General features: G+C 39.3%; 1 protein-coding gene across 1 annotated transcript; it reads left to right on the forward strand.

Moving 5' to 3' along the window:
• Positions 1 to 22: 22 nt before the first annotated feature.
• mcm10 (minichromosome maintenance 10 replication initiation factor) lies at positions 23 to 14,515 on the forward strand. The gene is made up of 18 exons (XM_022243072.2): positions 23 to 152; positions 1,616 to 1,963; positions 2,405 to 2,623; positions 3,338 to 3,493; positions 3,677 to 4,007; positions 4,485 to 4,647; positions 5,234 to 5,398; positions 5,748 to 5,872; positions 6,094 to 6,174; positions 6,529 to 6,612; positions 7,326 to 7,517; positions 8,039 to 8,109; positions 8,674 to 9,195; positions 9,546 to 9,685; positions 10,184 to 10,297; positions 10,954 to 11,102; positions 12,659 to 12,701; positions 12,872 to 14,515. The coding sequence occupies exons 2-18, from the start codon at positions 1,630 to 1,632 to the stop codon at positions 12,941 to 12,943; spliced, it is 2,961 nt and encodes a 986-aa protein (XP_022098764.2). The 5' UTR covers positions 23 to 152; positions 1,616 to 1,629; the 3' UTR covers positions 12,944 to 14,515.
• The last annotated feature ends 3,653 nt before the right edge of the window (positions 14,516 to 18,168 follow it).

An 18,168-nucleotide genomic window follows, 5' to 3' on the forward strand; every position in this document is an offset into this window, starting at 1 on the left:
ATGAGTAAATTTGGCGCGCCAGCGGGAAATTCGGAAAGCCGAGACTAGTACAAGTAGTATCAATGATCATCTTTTTCATATTCACAGAATAGGCCTACCTACATGTAGGCTAAAAAATCATATCCTGATTTCAGTGATCAAGCATCAGACAAGTAAGTTGATGAAAAACCTTTTGATGTAGCCATACGATTTCACTGTACACTCTTTTTGGTGTTTGTTTTGACATAACATTCAAGCAAACGACATCATGATAACGATGAAGAAAAGCCCCCAAATTACTGGTGAATGGTGATCGGATGTCCAGATGTTGGGATGTGTGTGTGGGTTTGTTTCTGCATTCAATTGGGGACCCTGAACAATAGAGGACAATAAGGTCCCCAATTGACAGAGGGTCCCCTATTGACAACTGTGTACAAAACGTATGGGTGGTCTTCTAAAAAAGTACAAACAAAAGAGGAACAATAGGGGGTCCCCAGTTGCAGGCAAATACACACTGGTGAATGGTGACCGGATGTCCAGATGTTGGGATGTGTGTGTGGGTGTGTGTGTGTGTGTGATTTGACCCCCAGTAGTACTCCAGCATTTCCAATAGGAAACAGAAACCCAAGTTTAAATTAAAGTTGGCAAACTTTGCCAACTTTAATGAGACCCATCTCAAGGAATCTCAAGTTTGTTATTTAGGCCTACTGGCCAAATTGCAGTGCAAGATATATTTGTTAAATGTTATTGTAGTACACGATTGTATGTTGATTCCCCACAATACATGCAGTACATTGCAGGGTAGGCCCTAGCTAGGCCTATTTCTATTTTTTTCATGATTCATGAACGTGGCTCTGGAGGAATTTTTTTGCAGTGGATGTTCAGCTGGTTTCCTTTTCTGATAATGCAATTGCTGTCAGTGTCACTGGCACAGCAACTGATCATGCAGCATGGTTAGCATGAATAGTGTTTTAGGATGTATTTTTACATCTTTGTCTGATTCCATGCTTAGGGCCTACAGTGATTTTTGTGAACAGTGAATTCTTATTTAATGGGAGAATTCAGACTTTGTGCAATTGTGGACTTCTTCCTTTTAAACCATGCTGGAATACAAACTGAAAAAGTAAAAGCACATTAGGACCATTTCACAGTCAAATATCCACTGCCAAAACATTAACTAAAACCATATGATTTAATATCTGGATATGATTTCAGTGTAGTGGCTACCTAAAGTTAGTTACTGCAGCCATAATGTTATCTCTAAATTCTATGAGGCACTATGCATTAAGCATTGCCAACAGGCGGTTTTGGATTCCACAAAGCCAGCACACACAGCAATGCTGTTGTGTCCCAACTTTGTCATCTGCCCTAACTTGGTTGGGTCATTGTGAGTGCCAACTTGGAGAATGCCCAACTTTTGTCAACAAAGTTGGCCTTCCAACCTTCTTTGCAAACCCTTCAGTGCACAGGGGTCACAGTTGCAGAGAATTTGGACAGCATGCAAATCATGACTTGTTGGTCTGTGCAAGCCATTTGGGGTTTATTTAATGGGCCTGCACCCATGAGACTTCATGGATTTGTGCTTATTGATTAATCATGAACATTCAAGCCGACTTCTGATCTTTTCCTTTTACAGCTCCATTATCCACAATGTCTGACGAAGAATATGCGTATGACGATTTGGACAGCCTGACAGCTCTTCTGGATGAAGAGGAGGAGTCCAACCCTTGCACTTTGTTGTCCTCATTGTCTGGCATCAGAAAGCTGACACCATCAACGGAATATTCAACCCAAAATGGACTGAGTCAAATTTCATCCGGCAGTTCACACGACACCAAGAGGCCATCCGCGAGTCAGAAGACATTTTCACGGGGCTCACAGAGGTCATGTCGGGGACAGGGGTCATCATCAACACAGGGCCAGGGGTCATCCAGTGGCGAGAACAAAGAAACAGATGAAAGCAAGAGCAAGGAGCAATTGATGGGTAAGCAGTTTTTGTGTACAATTCAAATACGATTCAACCGTGCTCAGAATGAATACGGTAAAATTCAATAAAAGATTTAAAATGAATTGATTACTGCAATTTTAATACAAGTAAGTAGAAATTCAAATGTAAGGAATGTACATTTCTGAAGGTAGGATTTATGCTCTCTGATAACAGTGAAGGGCATGGAATGAAGTATCCCAAATTATTATCAAGCAACTGGAAGCTATGACCTTTATCTTGAAGGAGAATGAATATTAATCCAGATTGCAAGCAAATAATATACGGGACAGATGCTGTGAAACTGAAAATGGAACCAATTTTTATTTTTTATAACTTTGAAAATGCCACACTGATTTTGTGGAATTTAGTTGACTTGACTGACCATGAAAGTTAGAGGAACATCGTTTCTCTGTCAATTTTGCCCCATGTGCTAATCAGATGAATTAAAACAACTGAGGGAACAGATGAAGTTACTGCAGTCGCAGCAAAGCTCTGGAGATGTCAGCCAGACAGACCAACCCAAGGAGACCTTTTCTGAAGCCATCACCGTCCCGGTCGAGGTCAAGCGAGTCACTAAAAAGAAGACGGCAGCTGCAGACAGCAAAGCCTCGGGAGAGACAAGGCAATACAGCGCAGAGGAGATTGGGTCTATGGCAGGTATAACAAACGACTGAATGCTTCAAGGGTCTTATTTTAATATACTCTATGTTTACGCTGTCAAAACATCAGAAATATGCAAAACAAGAAATAAACTTGTTTGTGAAACCAATGATCCAGCACTTATTTAAATTTAGTACTCTACAGTTAAGGATGCATTCAAGGGTTTTATTCATATTTACACGAGTATCCGCCTTGAGCAGAAGCACCCTCTCATTGGTTGAAAAGAGCCATCCTGATCGGGAGTGTTCATTTTGTTATTAGTACCAAAGTAGTCTCTGAAGCTATTAAAATTGCGCCCTCTCTTGGTCCAGCTTGGGGCCCATACTCCTACACACTTGAATAGCAGTAGTTTCACTCATGACCATGGGTAAGCAAGACCATATTCTTGATTAGGCAGGGAGGGTTCTGCGCATCAGATGGTTCAATATGGTCCAAGAGTAACGCGCATAACATTTTCCTGCACCGGCAAGCATCGATAGTAGCACAGGCAAAGACGACCAAGTGTGTCTAAAGAGATGAAGACCAGCCCTTCTGTTAGAAAACACAGTGGATGGACTGGGAACCAGTCTGCTCCACTGTTACTATCGAGCCAAAGTGGTATACTTTCCTTCAGTTGTACATTATCTCCCAAAAGGAAGACGAGATTAACAGTGTATGAGAACCAGCTAAAAATGCATATTTGGGGGAATAAATTGAAGTTTTTGATATCAGGTTTTACTGACACTCCAACGCTGAGCAACCCTGGTGACTGGGAGGATTGGGATGAAGAGGAGAGATCGACAACGGAGCAGAAGAGCACCCTCTTTGGAAAAAGTAGCAAGAGAGTCGCCCACACACCAAAGAACACCACCAGCAAACCGGATAAAGGTGGGATATGTCTGAACTTGACTTCATGGACAAACTAACAGAAGAAACTTGTAGCGACTTTTTGCAGTTCTGGACTAGGTTTTTTAATAACACATAAACTGACCGTGGAACCTTTATTTTTTGAGTAAGGTCTTTGAAATAGGTCTCTGGATTTTACAGTATTTTATCTCTCTTGGTACTTAGTGAGCCCTTACAAATGTGAGCTGTGCCACGAGCTCTTAGACACGCGGACAGCTCTGGACGTGCACATGTTCAAGCATCGCAAAGAGTCCCCCCACAACTGCAATGTTTGCGGGATGTCCTACCACAGCAAGCTGAAGCTGGAGGCCCACGCCCGCACCCACAAGTCATCTGCCACGCCCACTTCATCATCTTCAGTATCCTTGGGCAAACTTACCAGCGCAGCCCAAGGCAGAAGGGGAAATGGCATCGGAGGCAGGGGGCCGGTCACAGGGACTGCAAAGAAAGAAGACGGGCATGTGGAGACTAATAGATACTCGCAAATCCGAATTCTGTAAGTTTGAAAGAAAAGTTGTGCATTACAGTTCTGCCAGAAGGTTTAAGACATATTTTTGACCAGAAATGATATTAAATTGAATTGGTTCTCGAAAAGGATGAAACTTCCACCCTGGCATATTAAAGACTCTAAAATCTTTTCAATATTACTATAATTCATTCATTGAAAAATACAAATACACTTCAATCTATCAAACAAATACAGACGAAAGAAAAAACCCAAATAATGATAACAAAATTGTATGCTAAGGCTTTTTAAAAAATTGGTAAAAGTAGTCAAATTTCTCAAAAAGATTTCGGATGTATAAAGGAAGAGATTTCTAATAATATCTGTAAAGTAATCAAAGAAAATCATCCAATCCCGTTCACACAAATTCTATCATACTTCAAGTGACCACTTATTGTTACTTCTTATCAGATATATTATCCTTGACAAAATCACCTTCATTATCCTTGTTTTCTGTCCCCTTGCAAGGAATCCTCTGGTGTCTTCCGCCAGGCTGGATGCCATGATGGAGGGGCGTAAGATGCTCCGCCTCTCCATCCTCCAGAAGTACCTGGACACTGGGCCAAACAAGGGTGACTGGGTCACCATGGGGGTCATCGTGTCCAAGCTGCCCCCCAAGACCAGCAGCAAGGTAGGCATACTAATTTCTCGCTGGACCTCAGGAATTTCTCTAAGGAAGTGCATTAATCTGTGACAACCAAATGAGTCATGCAATTGACTCGTACTCATAGACCAAATATTCTAACCGCAGAATCTTCTGTTGTGACCAGTGCAGATACTTTACTTAGATGATATCTTCTGCCTACATTAATGGCCGCACTTTTCAGGATGCATCCATGTTTCTTGTGTTGAGAACATTTGGGATATGCAATAAATTTGGAGCCATTGAAGTAAATACGCTGTAGTACCCTGCATTCTTATATGTCCACTCTTGACCACCACAACTCTGCCCAGTACCAGTACAGTACCCTTATTAGAAAATCCTTTCAACACTGCCCTCTTTTGGACCATATTGGCCCCACCTGCTGTATATCAATCATTGTACCCCATTTTGCCCTGCCCACGTAGCATGTATATACATGTAATATGGTGGTACCCCTGCATCTGAGACACACAATAAACCAAGCAAGCATCTGAACAACTCGAGCATACGCCTCTTCAGATTAGATTGTGCTGCACCAAGAGTTAACTACAGTTTGATCAAATCCTTTCGCCAGGGGAAAACCTTTAGCATTTGGAAGTTGTCCGACCTGAGCGTCTGCGATCAGACAATCACCATCTTCTTGTTCAGTAAAGCCCACGACAATCACTGGAAGACAGTCCAGGGATCTGTCATTGGCCTCCTCAACGCGTCCATCATGCCTCCCAAGGACAATGGCCAGGTTGGATTTTTCTTTCACCTCAAAATTTAAACCTAGGACATATGTAGAAATATGTGAATTAAACATCTGTCTAGGGTGCCTTCTTGAACAAGATAGTTGAAAATAAGGGACAATTTGCACAACCCCTGCAAACACTGTCAAAAGGTTCCTATGGGCTACAGTTTTGTGCACATTCAGTTGAAATATTGGTTAACTGCTTTGCAAGACGCTCACATGATTTGAATAGGATACTTGGGACAGTTTCCAATGCCATCCATGTTGTCACTTTTGACAGTTTGAGGAAGAAGATGCCCTCAGGAGATACTGCATTGATCCAATAATCACAAACCTGTCTTTGTCACACACGCAGGACGAGGGTGTGTCACTGAGCATTGACCATCCAGACAAGCTGCTCCTTCTTGGGACATCCAAAGACTTTGGCCACTGCCGCGGTAAACGGAAGGACGGCAAGCCCTGCTCTATGGTCGTCAACATGTAAGCCATAAGCCTTTAACAGTCCACAGTTTTTTTTCTTAGACCAACAATAACTCCCTCGTCACCCATGTACAAAAAGATAAAAATTGTATTGATAACTTACATTCAGTTTTGAAATAATGCCATACGTAATATTTCAATGTAGGTAGGAATCACAGCACGCCTAAAATATTTTGAACTTTTTGGATGGAATACCACATAATTTTTTTTTTTTTGGTCAGGGCTGTGAGTGAGTTCTGCCAGTATCACGTCCAGTCGGAATATAAGAAGCACAGTGCAAAGAGAAGTGATCTACAGTCATCGTAAGTTATTCCAACTGTGACAAGTTTTTATACTGACTTCCCCATCTCGGTTTCCCTCCTTCCACGCATCCAGCACTTTTCAAGAGCTTCAGGGACAGAATAATGATAAACTTTGGGTATGACTTGTTCTAAAAACTTTCTGATAAGAATCAACTAACAGTATTGGGAAATGTCTGAAAATTTTTTGAATAGACATGTTCCCTGTACAATTTCTTTTACATGCCATGACTAAAATTGGACTTACAATGATACTATCCATGCTCCATCTGATGAAATTACTTTATTCGTTCTTCTGAAGTATTTTGTGTTTAACTCGGAAAAATAGAAATAAATATTACTTTAATTTTTTTATAGATATGGTGGGGTTCAGCCAAAAGCCTTCAAGAAAAAACTTGGAACAAACATCATCTATGGTGGACAGACTTACAATCCTGTCAGGTAACCATTATCTTGCATGCATTCCATGCAAATACAAAGTGCCTTCAGGGATGAAAATGTATCAACAATAGCTGAGCTGCATCGACAACCATCAGTCAACTGCAGCTCGATTTTGCCTAGTGGTCAAAGAGACATTTGTTTGTTGGCGTCCAGGTAAAATTGACCATTGGGTGAAATGAGGTTAAAGTTTAAACTTGCCATCACTGCAAGTGCATAGTACTTCTCTAGAATGCTTTTTGATTCCTAATTTGTGGCGTTGGAACCCGGTTAAACCAGTGAAGTCAGAGGTCACACTACTATTAACCCAGTCCCAATCCTCCCTTTCAAAGTTTACAACACAATGAAAGAACAGGAAGCCCGATTACCTCACTCTTCTCAGACAAAACCTTTCCTAATTTGCATTAAATATAAATGCTTTGTCATCTAGTTGATTTGATCATGCCTTTCACTCACCTTCATTTTATACCAGCTTGGCGCCTGCATTTGTATATGCACGGACTCCCTTGCTTTGCTCATCTGAGACTTGTTCGGCTCTTCTCCCACAGAGGCAAGAGCACACAAGCTCTGTATCATTTTTTGTAAACACTGCCCCTGACAGTCCTTAATGCTCCAATTTCTAGATAAGGTTTTATACACCCAGGTGGGTTTAGGTAATTGCTATCATCCATGCTAAAAACTAAAAGCTCTTCTCTCGTACTGTTTCTCGGGAAAAGTGCCTCTGTTGTCAAGAGTGGTTCAACGTCCAGCTCCAGAGGCAAGAAGGACACCAAGGTGACCCTGCAGAACTTGGGGGTCAAGGGAGCCAAGGAGATTGAGCAGGAGGCTCGAGAGAGCATCCTGACGCTGCACGGACACCAGAACAGCGAGGACACACTGGTCAAAATGTCTGGGGCTAACCCACAATTGTAAGTTGACAGCTGAGTTGGCGTGTAACTTTTTAACACCTGAGAAAATGTCCCTCACAGATTTTTCCTTGAAAAACTGCCTGCACAGCACAGTCCCAATTGAGAACAACTCTAGACGAATATTTTGGGGAAATCCTGTTGTTACTCTCGTTTATGTCATGTTCATAGTCTCTGCCTTGCCGTCTTGTATGTAACTATTTTTGTCAATGGTTCCCTATGTGCCCACAAATTATGATAAGGCTGTTGAAAGCCAGAGATATAAATCCAGTAGTCTCCTAAATTGGGCACACTTGACTTTTCTGTGGACTTTCCTCTTTGTGTAAACCTACTTTCGAATAAACTACCCATGGCATTTCAGGGAAAAGTATTTCATGAGAAATGCTAGAACAAAACAGGAATGGGCAACGTTATCATACAAGTTTTAGACACTGACAATGACTTCATCGGTTTCTTTTTTAAACAAATGAAACTGTTTGTTTACAGTGAACGAGTTCCAATTTTTTCTGCTTGTTTATTTGCAGCAAAGAAATGTTGAGTGTGCCATCCTTAGGATCTCAGAACCTCATTCGTCACATGGTCAAAGTTGAAGAAGGTAAATTTGAATTTTACCTAGGACATAGTGATGTCACACTTTATATGTGGATGCTTTCCTATGGGAGCCAGGTAGTGACAAAATCTATATCGCTCCTATTGGGAGTGCAGAACAAAATGTGGCATCATTATGTCTTTGGTCTATTGCCACATTTCTGAAAGAGACATATTCGGTATCTTTTAACCTTTGCTGAAAGTCAACCCTTTAACTTTGTGAAATTGTGACTTTATGCCTGTGATCTTTAGGCAGTTGCCATTATGTTGTTAATGATAAGCTTGTCTATTGAAATGTAGTTAAAAATAACCTGATTTTTCAAGCAGCAGTTTTATACTGTGCAGAAAGTTGAAGTATTAACCAGCCCCTTGGCATTGAGTTTGACCTGCCTTTGACCTTATTATTGAGGCTTTGCATGGTGGTCATCTTGCAGGACAGTTATTTTGTTCCATAAGGAAAGCTCCTTTGTGCATACCCAATGGAATAAAAGCACTGACCTGCAAGATGGCAGCTATGCAAACTCTCTATTGGCAAGTGATGAAACTAAAGGGCACTCTATTTTTCTCACAGTGAGCAAGCCAATCACCACCATCTCTGCAAAGGATCTCTTGAAGCAGCATCAAGACGACATGCGTGCCCGCCAAGCGTCTCGATCATTAGGCCATAAAAGCCTGTCATCGTCGACTCTCTCAAAACCTTGTCTGGTTGAAAGCAACAAAAGACCCACCAGCAGGAATAGTAGCCAGAAACTCAACACTGAACACAAGGGCCAATTCTCCCCAAGTGACACAGAGAACAAGGCTCCTGTCCTCGGACGTGGTTTTAATGAGGACGATGACATCGTCTTTGAGGCCGATAGTCCTCAGAATAAAAACGTTTTTGTCAGAAGTGCACCTCCACTGCAAAACTTTGGAAAAAGTCGCAGTGCGATAGAAGCTAGAAGGAATGCAATAGCTCACGTCCGATCCAAGGGACAGATTGAGAAGGCAGACCCCAACCAGGTTGGAGGGAGGAAAAAGGGATCCTTGTCACCACGGAAGCAGAAGGCAGTGAAGAGGAGGGTGGAGGAAGACCTGAATCGGTCACTGGAAGGTTTGTAGTTTGGCTAAATTTGAAAAGACCTTTCAAGAGGTTTTGACCACACAGCTTCACTATTAACATCAGAAATTGTCATCTGGACATAATCGGTTGAATCACAACTTTTTGAGTAAAACATAAACAGAAATTCAAATTTTTCAAAAAGTAAATCAATTATATAATAATTACATTTTGCAGATTTCTCTTTAATTTTCCCGAAAGATGAAATCTCAAGCTAACTCAACGCTTGAGAAACAAAATTTGATATTAAATGTCAGTAATGTTACTGAACAAGTTACAAATTAATATTGTCGGTTTCAAATTTTTTATTTCAGTTGTTTTGTTCTATATTGATCTTTATTCAGACCCCAGCAATGCAGAGTCTGCTGGGCAACCAGCGAAAAAACAGAAGAGGTCGTTCTTGGGTCAAGAGGTCAACCTGAGCCAAGATGAGCTAAAGGCAATTGTTGGCGCCAAATCTAAACACTCAGGGCTGCTTGCTGAGGTAGAAACGTTTTGTTTTGTCCAAACCTATAAGTCAATAGAATTTTAAGAAATATTTTTACACACTTTCCTTTTGTATATTCCTTGTTCTGGTCTTCAGTACTTCAGATTTTAAAATGTAAAGTTAATCTTCTTCCCTCCTTTTTGGCAAGAAGATTGAATTCGAAAATTAGAATAGATGTCCAAACTCACCAGAATGGTACTTACATGCATGCATTCCTAAAGGCTGATAAGGGTGAAAAACAGAAGGTTGGAAAACAGAATGATAAACAATGGTGCTGTTTTTCTCTGGGGAGAATTCCCTAGGTTGAAAACCAACGCAAATTGACCATTTTCAATGGCAACTTACATTTTGTACTAAAATAATCTCTTCAGAAGGGAATTTCTTTGTTCCTGCTGCTTTGTGAATTTGATATTTATACTGAATTGATGCCTAGCTTAGAAACCGATTGATTGTTCAGTTGAGTATTGGCTGTTTTGGTTGGTTTTGTGTCTGTAGGTACAAGCAGAAATGGAAGAGCAGTATTTCCAGCAGCTGGAGAAGAAGGAACGTCTGGAGAACATGATGGACTCAATCAGGGAGAAAAAATGTAAAGTGGTGTCCTGCAAGAAGGTGAGAGGGTGCCAAATTGAAACCATGTGATATGACATGTGACAGAAGGAGTTGGAAGTTGACAACCACTTTTTAGTATTAATGACTGCTGAGAGAATGTTGCGTGACAGAAATCAGTATGGGAACCTTGGATGTTTCCATCATCAAACTGTTCAGTTTTCTCATGATGGCAAACTGAGTGATACATCAAAACAAAGAACTCAGTGTGCTCTTTCTTATGCAATCTTGATACAAAATTAAATAATCTTAAGACTCATTTTGTGAAATCGTGTATCTGAGAGTATAGTGCCGCATGAAGCATTATAACTTTCACAAATTGTTTGAAATCCACTTGGAGGTGTTGGAGGATTTTTGTGGGATTGAATCAAGCAAAGAACATCCACCACATCACTTTACATGGGGCTTGATGTCCCATGGGAATTTTGATATGCAGAATGTGCCAGTGAGAATCGATCTGTCAAATTTCAGTAAATAATAACTTCTTAGACCTGGTCTAGGCAAAGAATAATTTCTATCGGCAAAAAAAGCTCTCACATAATGGTTTTATTCAAATTCTATTCAAGTTTTTCTTCTTTTTTTCATGGTGCACCTGCTGTTTCCACAATGTCTTATGTGGCTAAACACCAGTTTTTTCTCCCATTTTTTCCATCATGTAGTGTGATTACACCTGGTTCACACCCTCGTCATTGTGCGCCTCCGAAAGCCACCCCCTGACGAGACATGAAGCGACTCTCCGGTACTTCAAGTGCAAAGACTGCAGCAACAGAACCATCACATTCAACAGAATACCCAACAAGTCATGCAGGTAGGATCATGAATAAAGTGAGCGGTATATCTCCATCGCAACCAAGAAAAAAAAACAAAACTAAATGATAGAAGGTTAATAAATACACATGAGCTTCATTTCTGTTTATTTCTCTTTACCTAGCCCTAAAACACCAATGCTGCAAGAAAAAGCTCACATAAATGTATTGAAAAATGTCTGCTGTGTCAGAAACTCCCATGGGAACATGACTGACAGTTGGCTGTAAATTAGAATATATTTTGGTTAGGAAGGACGTGAATAATTAATGATTTATATTCAATTATTGACCACCTTTTCAAATTTGGGATCTAATTAGTTGTTTTCGCAGTACAAATTGGACAACCAAACTGTCTTTTACTTACAGCAGATCACAATTAAAAAATTTATGAAAATTTTGCGCTAAATAAATTATGAGTGTTGTGAACAGTACATAATTTTCCTGGAGTGTTTAGACTAGCTGCCGGCCTAATGCTTTCCTAACTTACCTGTCTGTTGGCACATTCCCCCAGCTGATATTTCTTACTGTTTACCTAATCGCATTCTTTTCCATTAATTTTGTAGGCTTCGTTCCTCAATTTCATTCCAGTTTGTTTATGTTCATGCCACTATTTGACAGATTGAAAATCCTTCATGCCAGTGAGCTTAGGGAGAGTTTGCACGCTAGGATTCCATTTAAAGAAGGATAGAAGTAGAGATTTTTTCTCCACACAAGGTCATTTTTAAAGTGGAGGGAAGTGGCATTCCACTGAATTCCCGGGCTTTGGAGAGAAATATTTTCAGAAATCTGGGTGCGAGAAGCAAAATGTCGGGGGGCAGCATTGAGATTTGCGGGAGGGGCTTAATTACAAGCCACAATGTCTGATGAGGTGCTGCTTGTTCTTGTTACGTTGCTCAGTGGCAATAATTTATGCTCAGAATTCTAGAGCAAATACACGTAAATAACATTTTGATAGATATCGTTTTGAGCAAATGGTTTTAAAAGGAGGACTGTTTCACAACCACCCCACCATCAACTAGTTAATGCTTTGTTTAAATACATGAAGTAAAAAAAGATCCATCATTTTGTTCTTAATTCAAAGACAAAGATTTCTTCCTTACATATCAAGTCTTGTTTTGTCTTTGATAAACAAACTTGTCTCAGACGCCTCAATTAAGATGGCATCTAAAAGTGTTATTGAATTCCTCTACACCAGCACTGCGAGCATAACCTTGAGTTTAAGAAAAATCAATGCAAAAACATCACTCCCATATGATGGCTTGGCACTAGTAGCTGCCTATAAATTTGGTCAGAAAGGTGCACTTGTGGGTGATGTTGGCTATTATTTCTCAAAAATCAGGTAAATCAGTGTCTGAATAATACAACGGAACTTATCTAACAATCGTATGATTTCATAAGTTAAGTCATGCTAACTTTCTGGGTTTGCTGTGAATTAGTTTCTATGCTTTGTACATAAAGGCAAAGATGTACGTATATCATACTCAGTTCTTACCTATTTTAAGCTGTAAATGACAAAATATTATTCATCAGAGTTTATCTTTGATTTCTTTTTACTCAGGATTTGTGGTTGCACAAGTTACGAAAGAGCTTCCATGCTCAAGGTAAAATTCACCTAAAATATGTAATTTGATCGATACTTTGATTTCTAGCTTTTCTTGCCTCTGTCAAGCATTATTTTTCTGTTTTATCGTTAAAGTGGAAATCAAGTGTTAATAATATTAAACACTATGGCACTATTTTAAAACTATAATTACACATCAATCATTTCCAGGAGCGGAAAGGTCCCGTCCTTGACAGTGAAAGACTACTCATCAGAGGAGAGGAACAAAAATGGGTCATGTGATCACGAGAGGTACCTAGGATTAGACTAACCCCTCGGCCATGTGTTCCCCCGTCTCTAACACCATGCCAAATCTCACCACTCCCTTGTTCATTCCGCCACCATGTAGCAAATTTCACATTTCAATAGCAGTATTGCAAGTCTACAGAAGAACAGAATTTTCATTCAAAGTTGAAAATTGTAAACGATGCAATGGCACAGAGTTGGTCATTTTTTAGGAATACCCAAAGGGTTTTAAAAAGTGTTTCAGGTTTTCAGCAGTATGTTAGGGCACTATTTTCAGGTTCACTTGAGGGTAGGTCAGAAAGAAAGTTACATCAGTTGCCATTGCTTGGTATTCTGTGTGATATACTGGTCAGTTTGGGCCACTGTTCACTTGTTTTCACTAACCGCCATGTTCTTGGCTTGAATTTCATCATCCAGTTTTTCATCTGTTGAGTGCACGTTTCCGACTGCTACATATCTGTAAGGCATCTGTTTTCTGACACTTGAATGTCAGTTTCTGACTACTCAACTAATAAAGATATACACTGTACGTTGTGTAATAAAACATGAATTATATTGGTCTCAATTTATATCAGGTGAAAGTTCCAAATTTTCAAGCCTGCAGCCAGATGCTGACATGCTATGTCTGGTAACATATTTCCTAAGAAATACCATCAAATACTTGGCCGTAAATGTTTACACACACAAAAAAAGTAGAAATTGATCATACGTCTACCTTTTTTAAAATACGTGGCCAAACCTTTAACAATTTGGCCATCACTATGGTTACGCTAAGGGCAGACAATGGCATAATGTAGTGTTTGCCCAATCTCTGTTAGCCTTTTTTCCTCTCATTTCTTGAAGTACATGTACTTCCCTGGATATTGTCCAGAAAAAAAAAGGAAATTTGATTCTAAGTCTGCTCCTTCGTGTAATTGCCACTCGATAATGTGCTCACGGCAGAAACATGCACTCTGCAAGACACATGATATATTTTCATGGTCAATCTTTGCAGCGTGGCCGCATCTTAAGAACAGATATCCCAGGAGAGAAAAAAATCTAATACAAGAAGCTTATTACGGCCTGAGCTTATTCGTCCTGGAGCTACAGTGATGAATCAACCAATAAAACGTCTGTGGAGAGTAGCTCTTACGCAGTTGGCATATGAAAATGAGCTTCTTTTTTTTTCTCTCTCAATGTTTCTGTTGAAATGAATATTGGACACGGACGTCAATAGGCCTTTGGCATGCTACATCTTCATTTTACTTTTTTTTACACTGTCTGTCTTATATAAATAGGCATAAGTTCATGCAACAAATCTCTTATGCTTTAGTATGTTAAGTCAGCAAGCCCAAACAGTATAAACACATGGACAACTTTTGTGGAAAATTCCTTGTGGGTAATTCAGTTATTCTTTTCTTTTTTGGTGGTGGTGTGGTTTGCCCTTTTTTTTTTAAACAAATTACATGTTAATGCATATTTCATTGTGAGTACAATATGGAATCATCGTTCTGTAAGTTAACTTTAATGTGTTATTTTTCTAAGATGAACAAAACTGAACAAATAAAGTTTGTGAAAAATAATGAACAACTGAATGTTTTCCTTTAACTTCTGCAACTTCCACCTATACCCCCCCCACCAAGAAAAGGCTTTTCAAACAGTCAAGTTTCATGAGCATCAGATCGATTAGCTTTCAGCATGTATGCAAGGATTTCTATGTTTCTGTAGAGGTTGATTTATAGGGACTTAAAAGGTGAAAACCTGGAGAGGCATGGTTGCAGGTGTTTTCTTATGTATCTGGCATGCACCAAACACTGACTTGAATCAAGTCCATCTTTACGTGTGACTGCATGTGCCTGGCAATGTGTAACTACTGTACTGTGCACCTTTTTCTTTAGGATATTATCTCAAGAGTCAGTGCATGACTTCAGTACCTCGAAAATGTCAACATTTGAAGAAAAACCTTTCCATGAGTAATTTCATTTTCCCCCTCGATTCTACCCTGGCCTTTCCATCTGTTTTTCTGGCCAGTGTGCATTTCACAGTGTATTAAATCTTCCTCGAACATACCTTTGATTCACTGCCTCGAAATTCAATTGCACACAAATGTCAGTGCGATGTCTGGAAAGATCGAGATTTTAAATGGAACAGGAAATCTGCGGTTGGTGCATACTGTGACAAACCAAGGGAATAATCTAGTTTTATCACTCTTGCATTAAAAAGGACTTTTTCATATAACTGGCAGTACCCTGCAGGGAAAGTTATGCTCATTTGAGTTTCACAGCCAGTGCAAAGATTCCTTGAATAGAGTGGTAACCTTTTTGCACGGCGACTAACGTCATATGAATTACAGCAACGACTTGAGGGAGCCAGATAGCCATGGTGGCAGAGTGGAGACAAGCCTCGCCCTTCCCCCAGCTCATAGTTCCATGGCAACGAAAGCATTGGGTCATGCTTCCTGCCTTGACTGAGACAATTGCCAGTAGTACATCAATATGAAATCAAGAAATTTTCAGTGTTCAATATTTAACAGGATTTTTTTAAGCAGCTGTGGAGATGAACTCAATGCAAAGCACTCTGAACATTAATTTATTTCCATTAAAAGACTTATTTAAATGAGAAATGTTCCACTCATCTTAATTTCTTAACTGTGACAAACAACATTTTAAGTTTGTCACATTTTCATTTTCCTTGCTTTAGTCTATTTTGTTTAAAAAACTGAATTGATGAGAAAAATGCTCTCCAAAGCATATTTCTGTGCTCCTTCCTTTTCTGGAATTCTTTATTTCTTTTTCCTAAAATTTTTAACCAGTTTCCATAAATTAAGAAAAGTTTAATGTTCTTTGTACTGTTATGCTTTTTCTGTTGAGCCTCATAGAAAACAAAATCAACTCTACTGCCTCTAACCATATGCAGAAAAGATTTTTTCCTCCAAACCTTAGAGAGCAAAATCGGCTCTCTGAAAAGCCCAAATTCCCAGCTTTTTGGGACTCTTACCAAAAAATGTGTAAATGGCTATAGAGGTTTTGCATGGTCACAGTCTTGCAGGGTAAGTTCGTTATTCCACAAGGAAACCTCCTTTGTGCATACCCCGTGAAAAAAAAAACACTGACCTGCAAGATGGCAGCCATGCAAGCCCTCTATTTTTGGTGCACCTCTTTCTTGGTCTTGCTCTCAAGTATTCAAAATGGACACACTTTGAACAACTGCAGATATTTGTTAGTAAATTTGAACCAAAGGCAACACAAACAAATTACTTAGCCTTTTGATGAAAAGTAATATGTAGTATTTGTTGCACAGATGTAAATACAATCTGTAATGATGAATCCGGTTACCATGGTGACACCATCGCTAGTAAGCCTTGTGATAAGCATTGTATGGAGTCACTGCTTCATGGTAGTTGCTCCACACAAAACAGAGCACAGTGCTATCTGCTATAAAAGGGGGTGAAAAGATTCAACTACAATATACATGTAGGATTAATCAATTAAAATTTTGTGTGAACGTTTCAAACAAACAGCTTGCCCACATGGTGACATTAAAGTTAATAAAACCTTTTGTAATAAAGTGATTTTGTATAGCATTAATGCTTTTTAAAATGAAATTTGGACCTTGTGTTAAAAAATTTGATCTCCTGTTATTTGCTGCCCAGATTTTGGTGAGAATACATAATATTTTCGATGGACCCCAGACCAACGTATGCTGAAGATTATAAACAGCGCATTATCGAAGCCCGTTATCAGCCATTTTAACAAATCTGGTGGTTGTAGAGCAGTAAAACAAAAAAAATTCGACACAAAAGAGACTGCTCAAATTAAAGTGAACATGTTCGTGGTTTTCTCCCCAAGTTCGATACAAGTTAGATTCAAACCTTTACCTAGTAGTCTCTCACTGTTTTAATTCTGGATTGGGTATACATCTTGACACGTTTTGTAGAAATGTTTGTCTTATCCCTTCTACAAATGTAAATTACATATATAGAAACAACATTTACTCATGGCAAAGTCCCAATATCTGAAGTTAATCCTTGTTTGCGTAACAGTAACTTATACTGTTGGTCAATACTCCCCAATCCCAAGTCCTTGTTACCTAAGAACTCTAGAGCATATCCTGTCATTTTTTTTATTTTTTCATCAGAGGATATTGCTACTTCCAATATTAACGATCAACATGATTACGTCCATTACCATAAAGGCTTTTGTGTAATTGGACCAATGCGCCTATTCCGCACTATGCAGATGCATTTATCTTGGTGCCAACTGAAGTGCATGTATGACGACATCACTGCTGTATCATTGCTCCCTTGAGCCATTTGCTGTATCATGAATTGTGTCTCATTCCAACTAACTGTTCTGGGGCAAATTGACTGCCGAGAACATAACCTGAGGAAACAACAGATCAAACAGTCTGAATTATTAACCAGCTGTTTTCTTTTCAGAACCACACAAATTAAAATAATTGTAACAGTCTTCTCAAGCAGAAGGTATTGTTTAATTTGACGTCGTTTGTCTTCCGATAATTTAAGTTGACTGAAATGTACACCCATTTTTTTCTTTTATTCATTGAAACTTAAAAAATTGTTTTTTTTAGGGGGTTCTTACTTCAAAGTCTGTTTTAGTATTCATGCTTAGTATTTATTTCCTACACGTTTGCTTACAAGTCTTAGATTTAAAAAGATAATAGTAAGAGAAAATTTGCTGATATGTGAGTGTGTGTGGGTAGGCTTTCACTGGGTTAAGGGGACAATTTCTTTTGTTGGGAAATTAGGACCCCACAAAAGAGATGAAATATCCTGTGGTTGTTCCCACAATTACGGAACAAGCAATCATGCTTAAGTGTGTACAAAGTGCATATACCACAGTTCCTAAAGCTCTTTTGAGAGTGTCCAACAGCTGAAATTTTTCTTCATCTTTCAAAATACCCAGTGCCGAAGTTTTATGCATATATTAACCCAGAAATCAATACCTTCATTGTGAAAATGATTCACAAGTCACCAGAGCCCCTTTTGACTGACAAGCCTTGACAGAACCAGTGGGAACGGTCAGTATTTTTTATCCAGATGCCGAAAATCAGTGATACATCAAAATAAAAGAACTAAGTTTGCTCTTCCTAAATGCAAAGAAGAACAAAACTACTGAAAACAATAACCCATCAATCATTTTTTGACAGAGCATGTAGTCACTGTTGCAACCCTGTCTGGCTCAAACTGCACGGGAACCAATATTATGATATTATACCACATG

This window comes from Acanthaster planci, linkage group LG04 (genome assembly GCF_054643075.1).
Source record: "Acanthaster planci isolate LZ-2023a linkage group LG04, COTS_SCS, whole genome shotgun sequence".
NCBI lineage: Eukaryota > Metazoa > Echinodermata > Asteroidea > Valvatida > Acanthasteridae > Acanthaster > Acanthaster planci.

Excerpts from the sequence above, each read along its gene's own strand:
- mcm10 (XM_022243072.2), top strand. The coding sequence starts at position 1,630 with ATGTCTGACGAAGAATATGCGTATGACGATTTGGACAGCCTGACAGCT. Across the intron at positions 9,686-10,183 it reads ACTCAGGGCTGCTTGCTGAG|GTACAAGCAGAAATGGAAGA; the intron begins GTAGAAACGTTT and ends TTGTGTCTGTAG. Across the intron at positions 10,298-10,953 it reads AAGTGGTGTCCTGCAAGAAG|TGTGATTACACCTGGTTCAC; the intron begins GTGAGAGGGTGC and ends TCCATCATGTAG.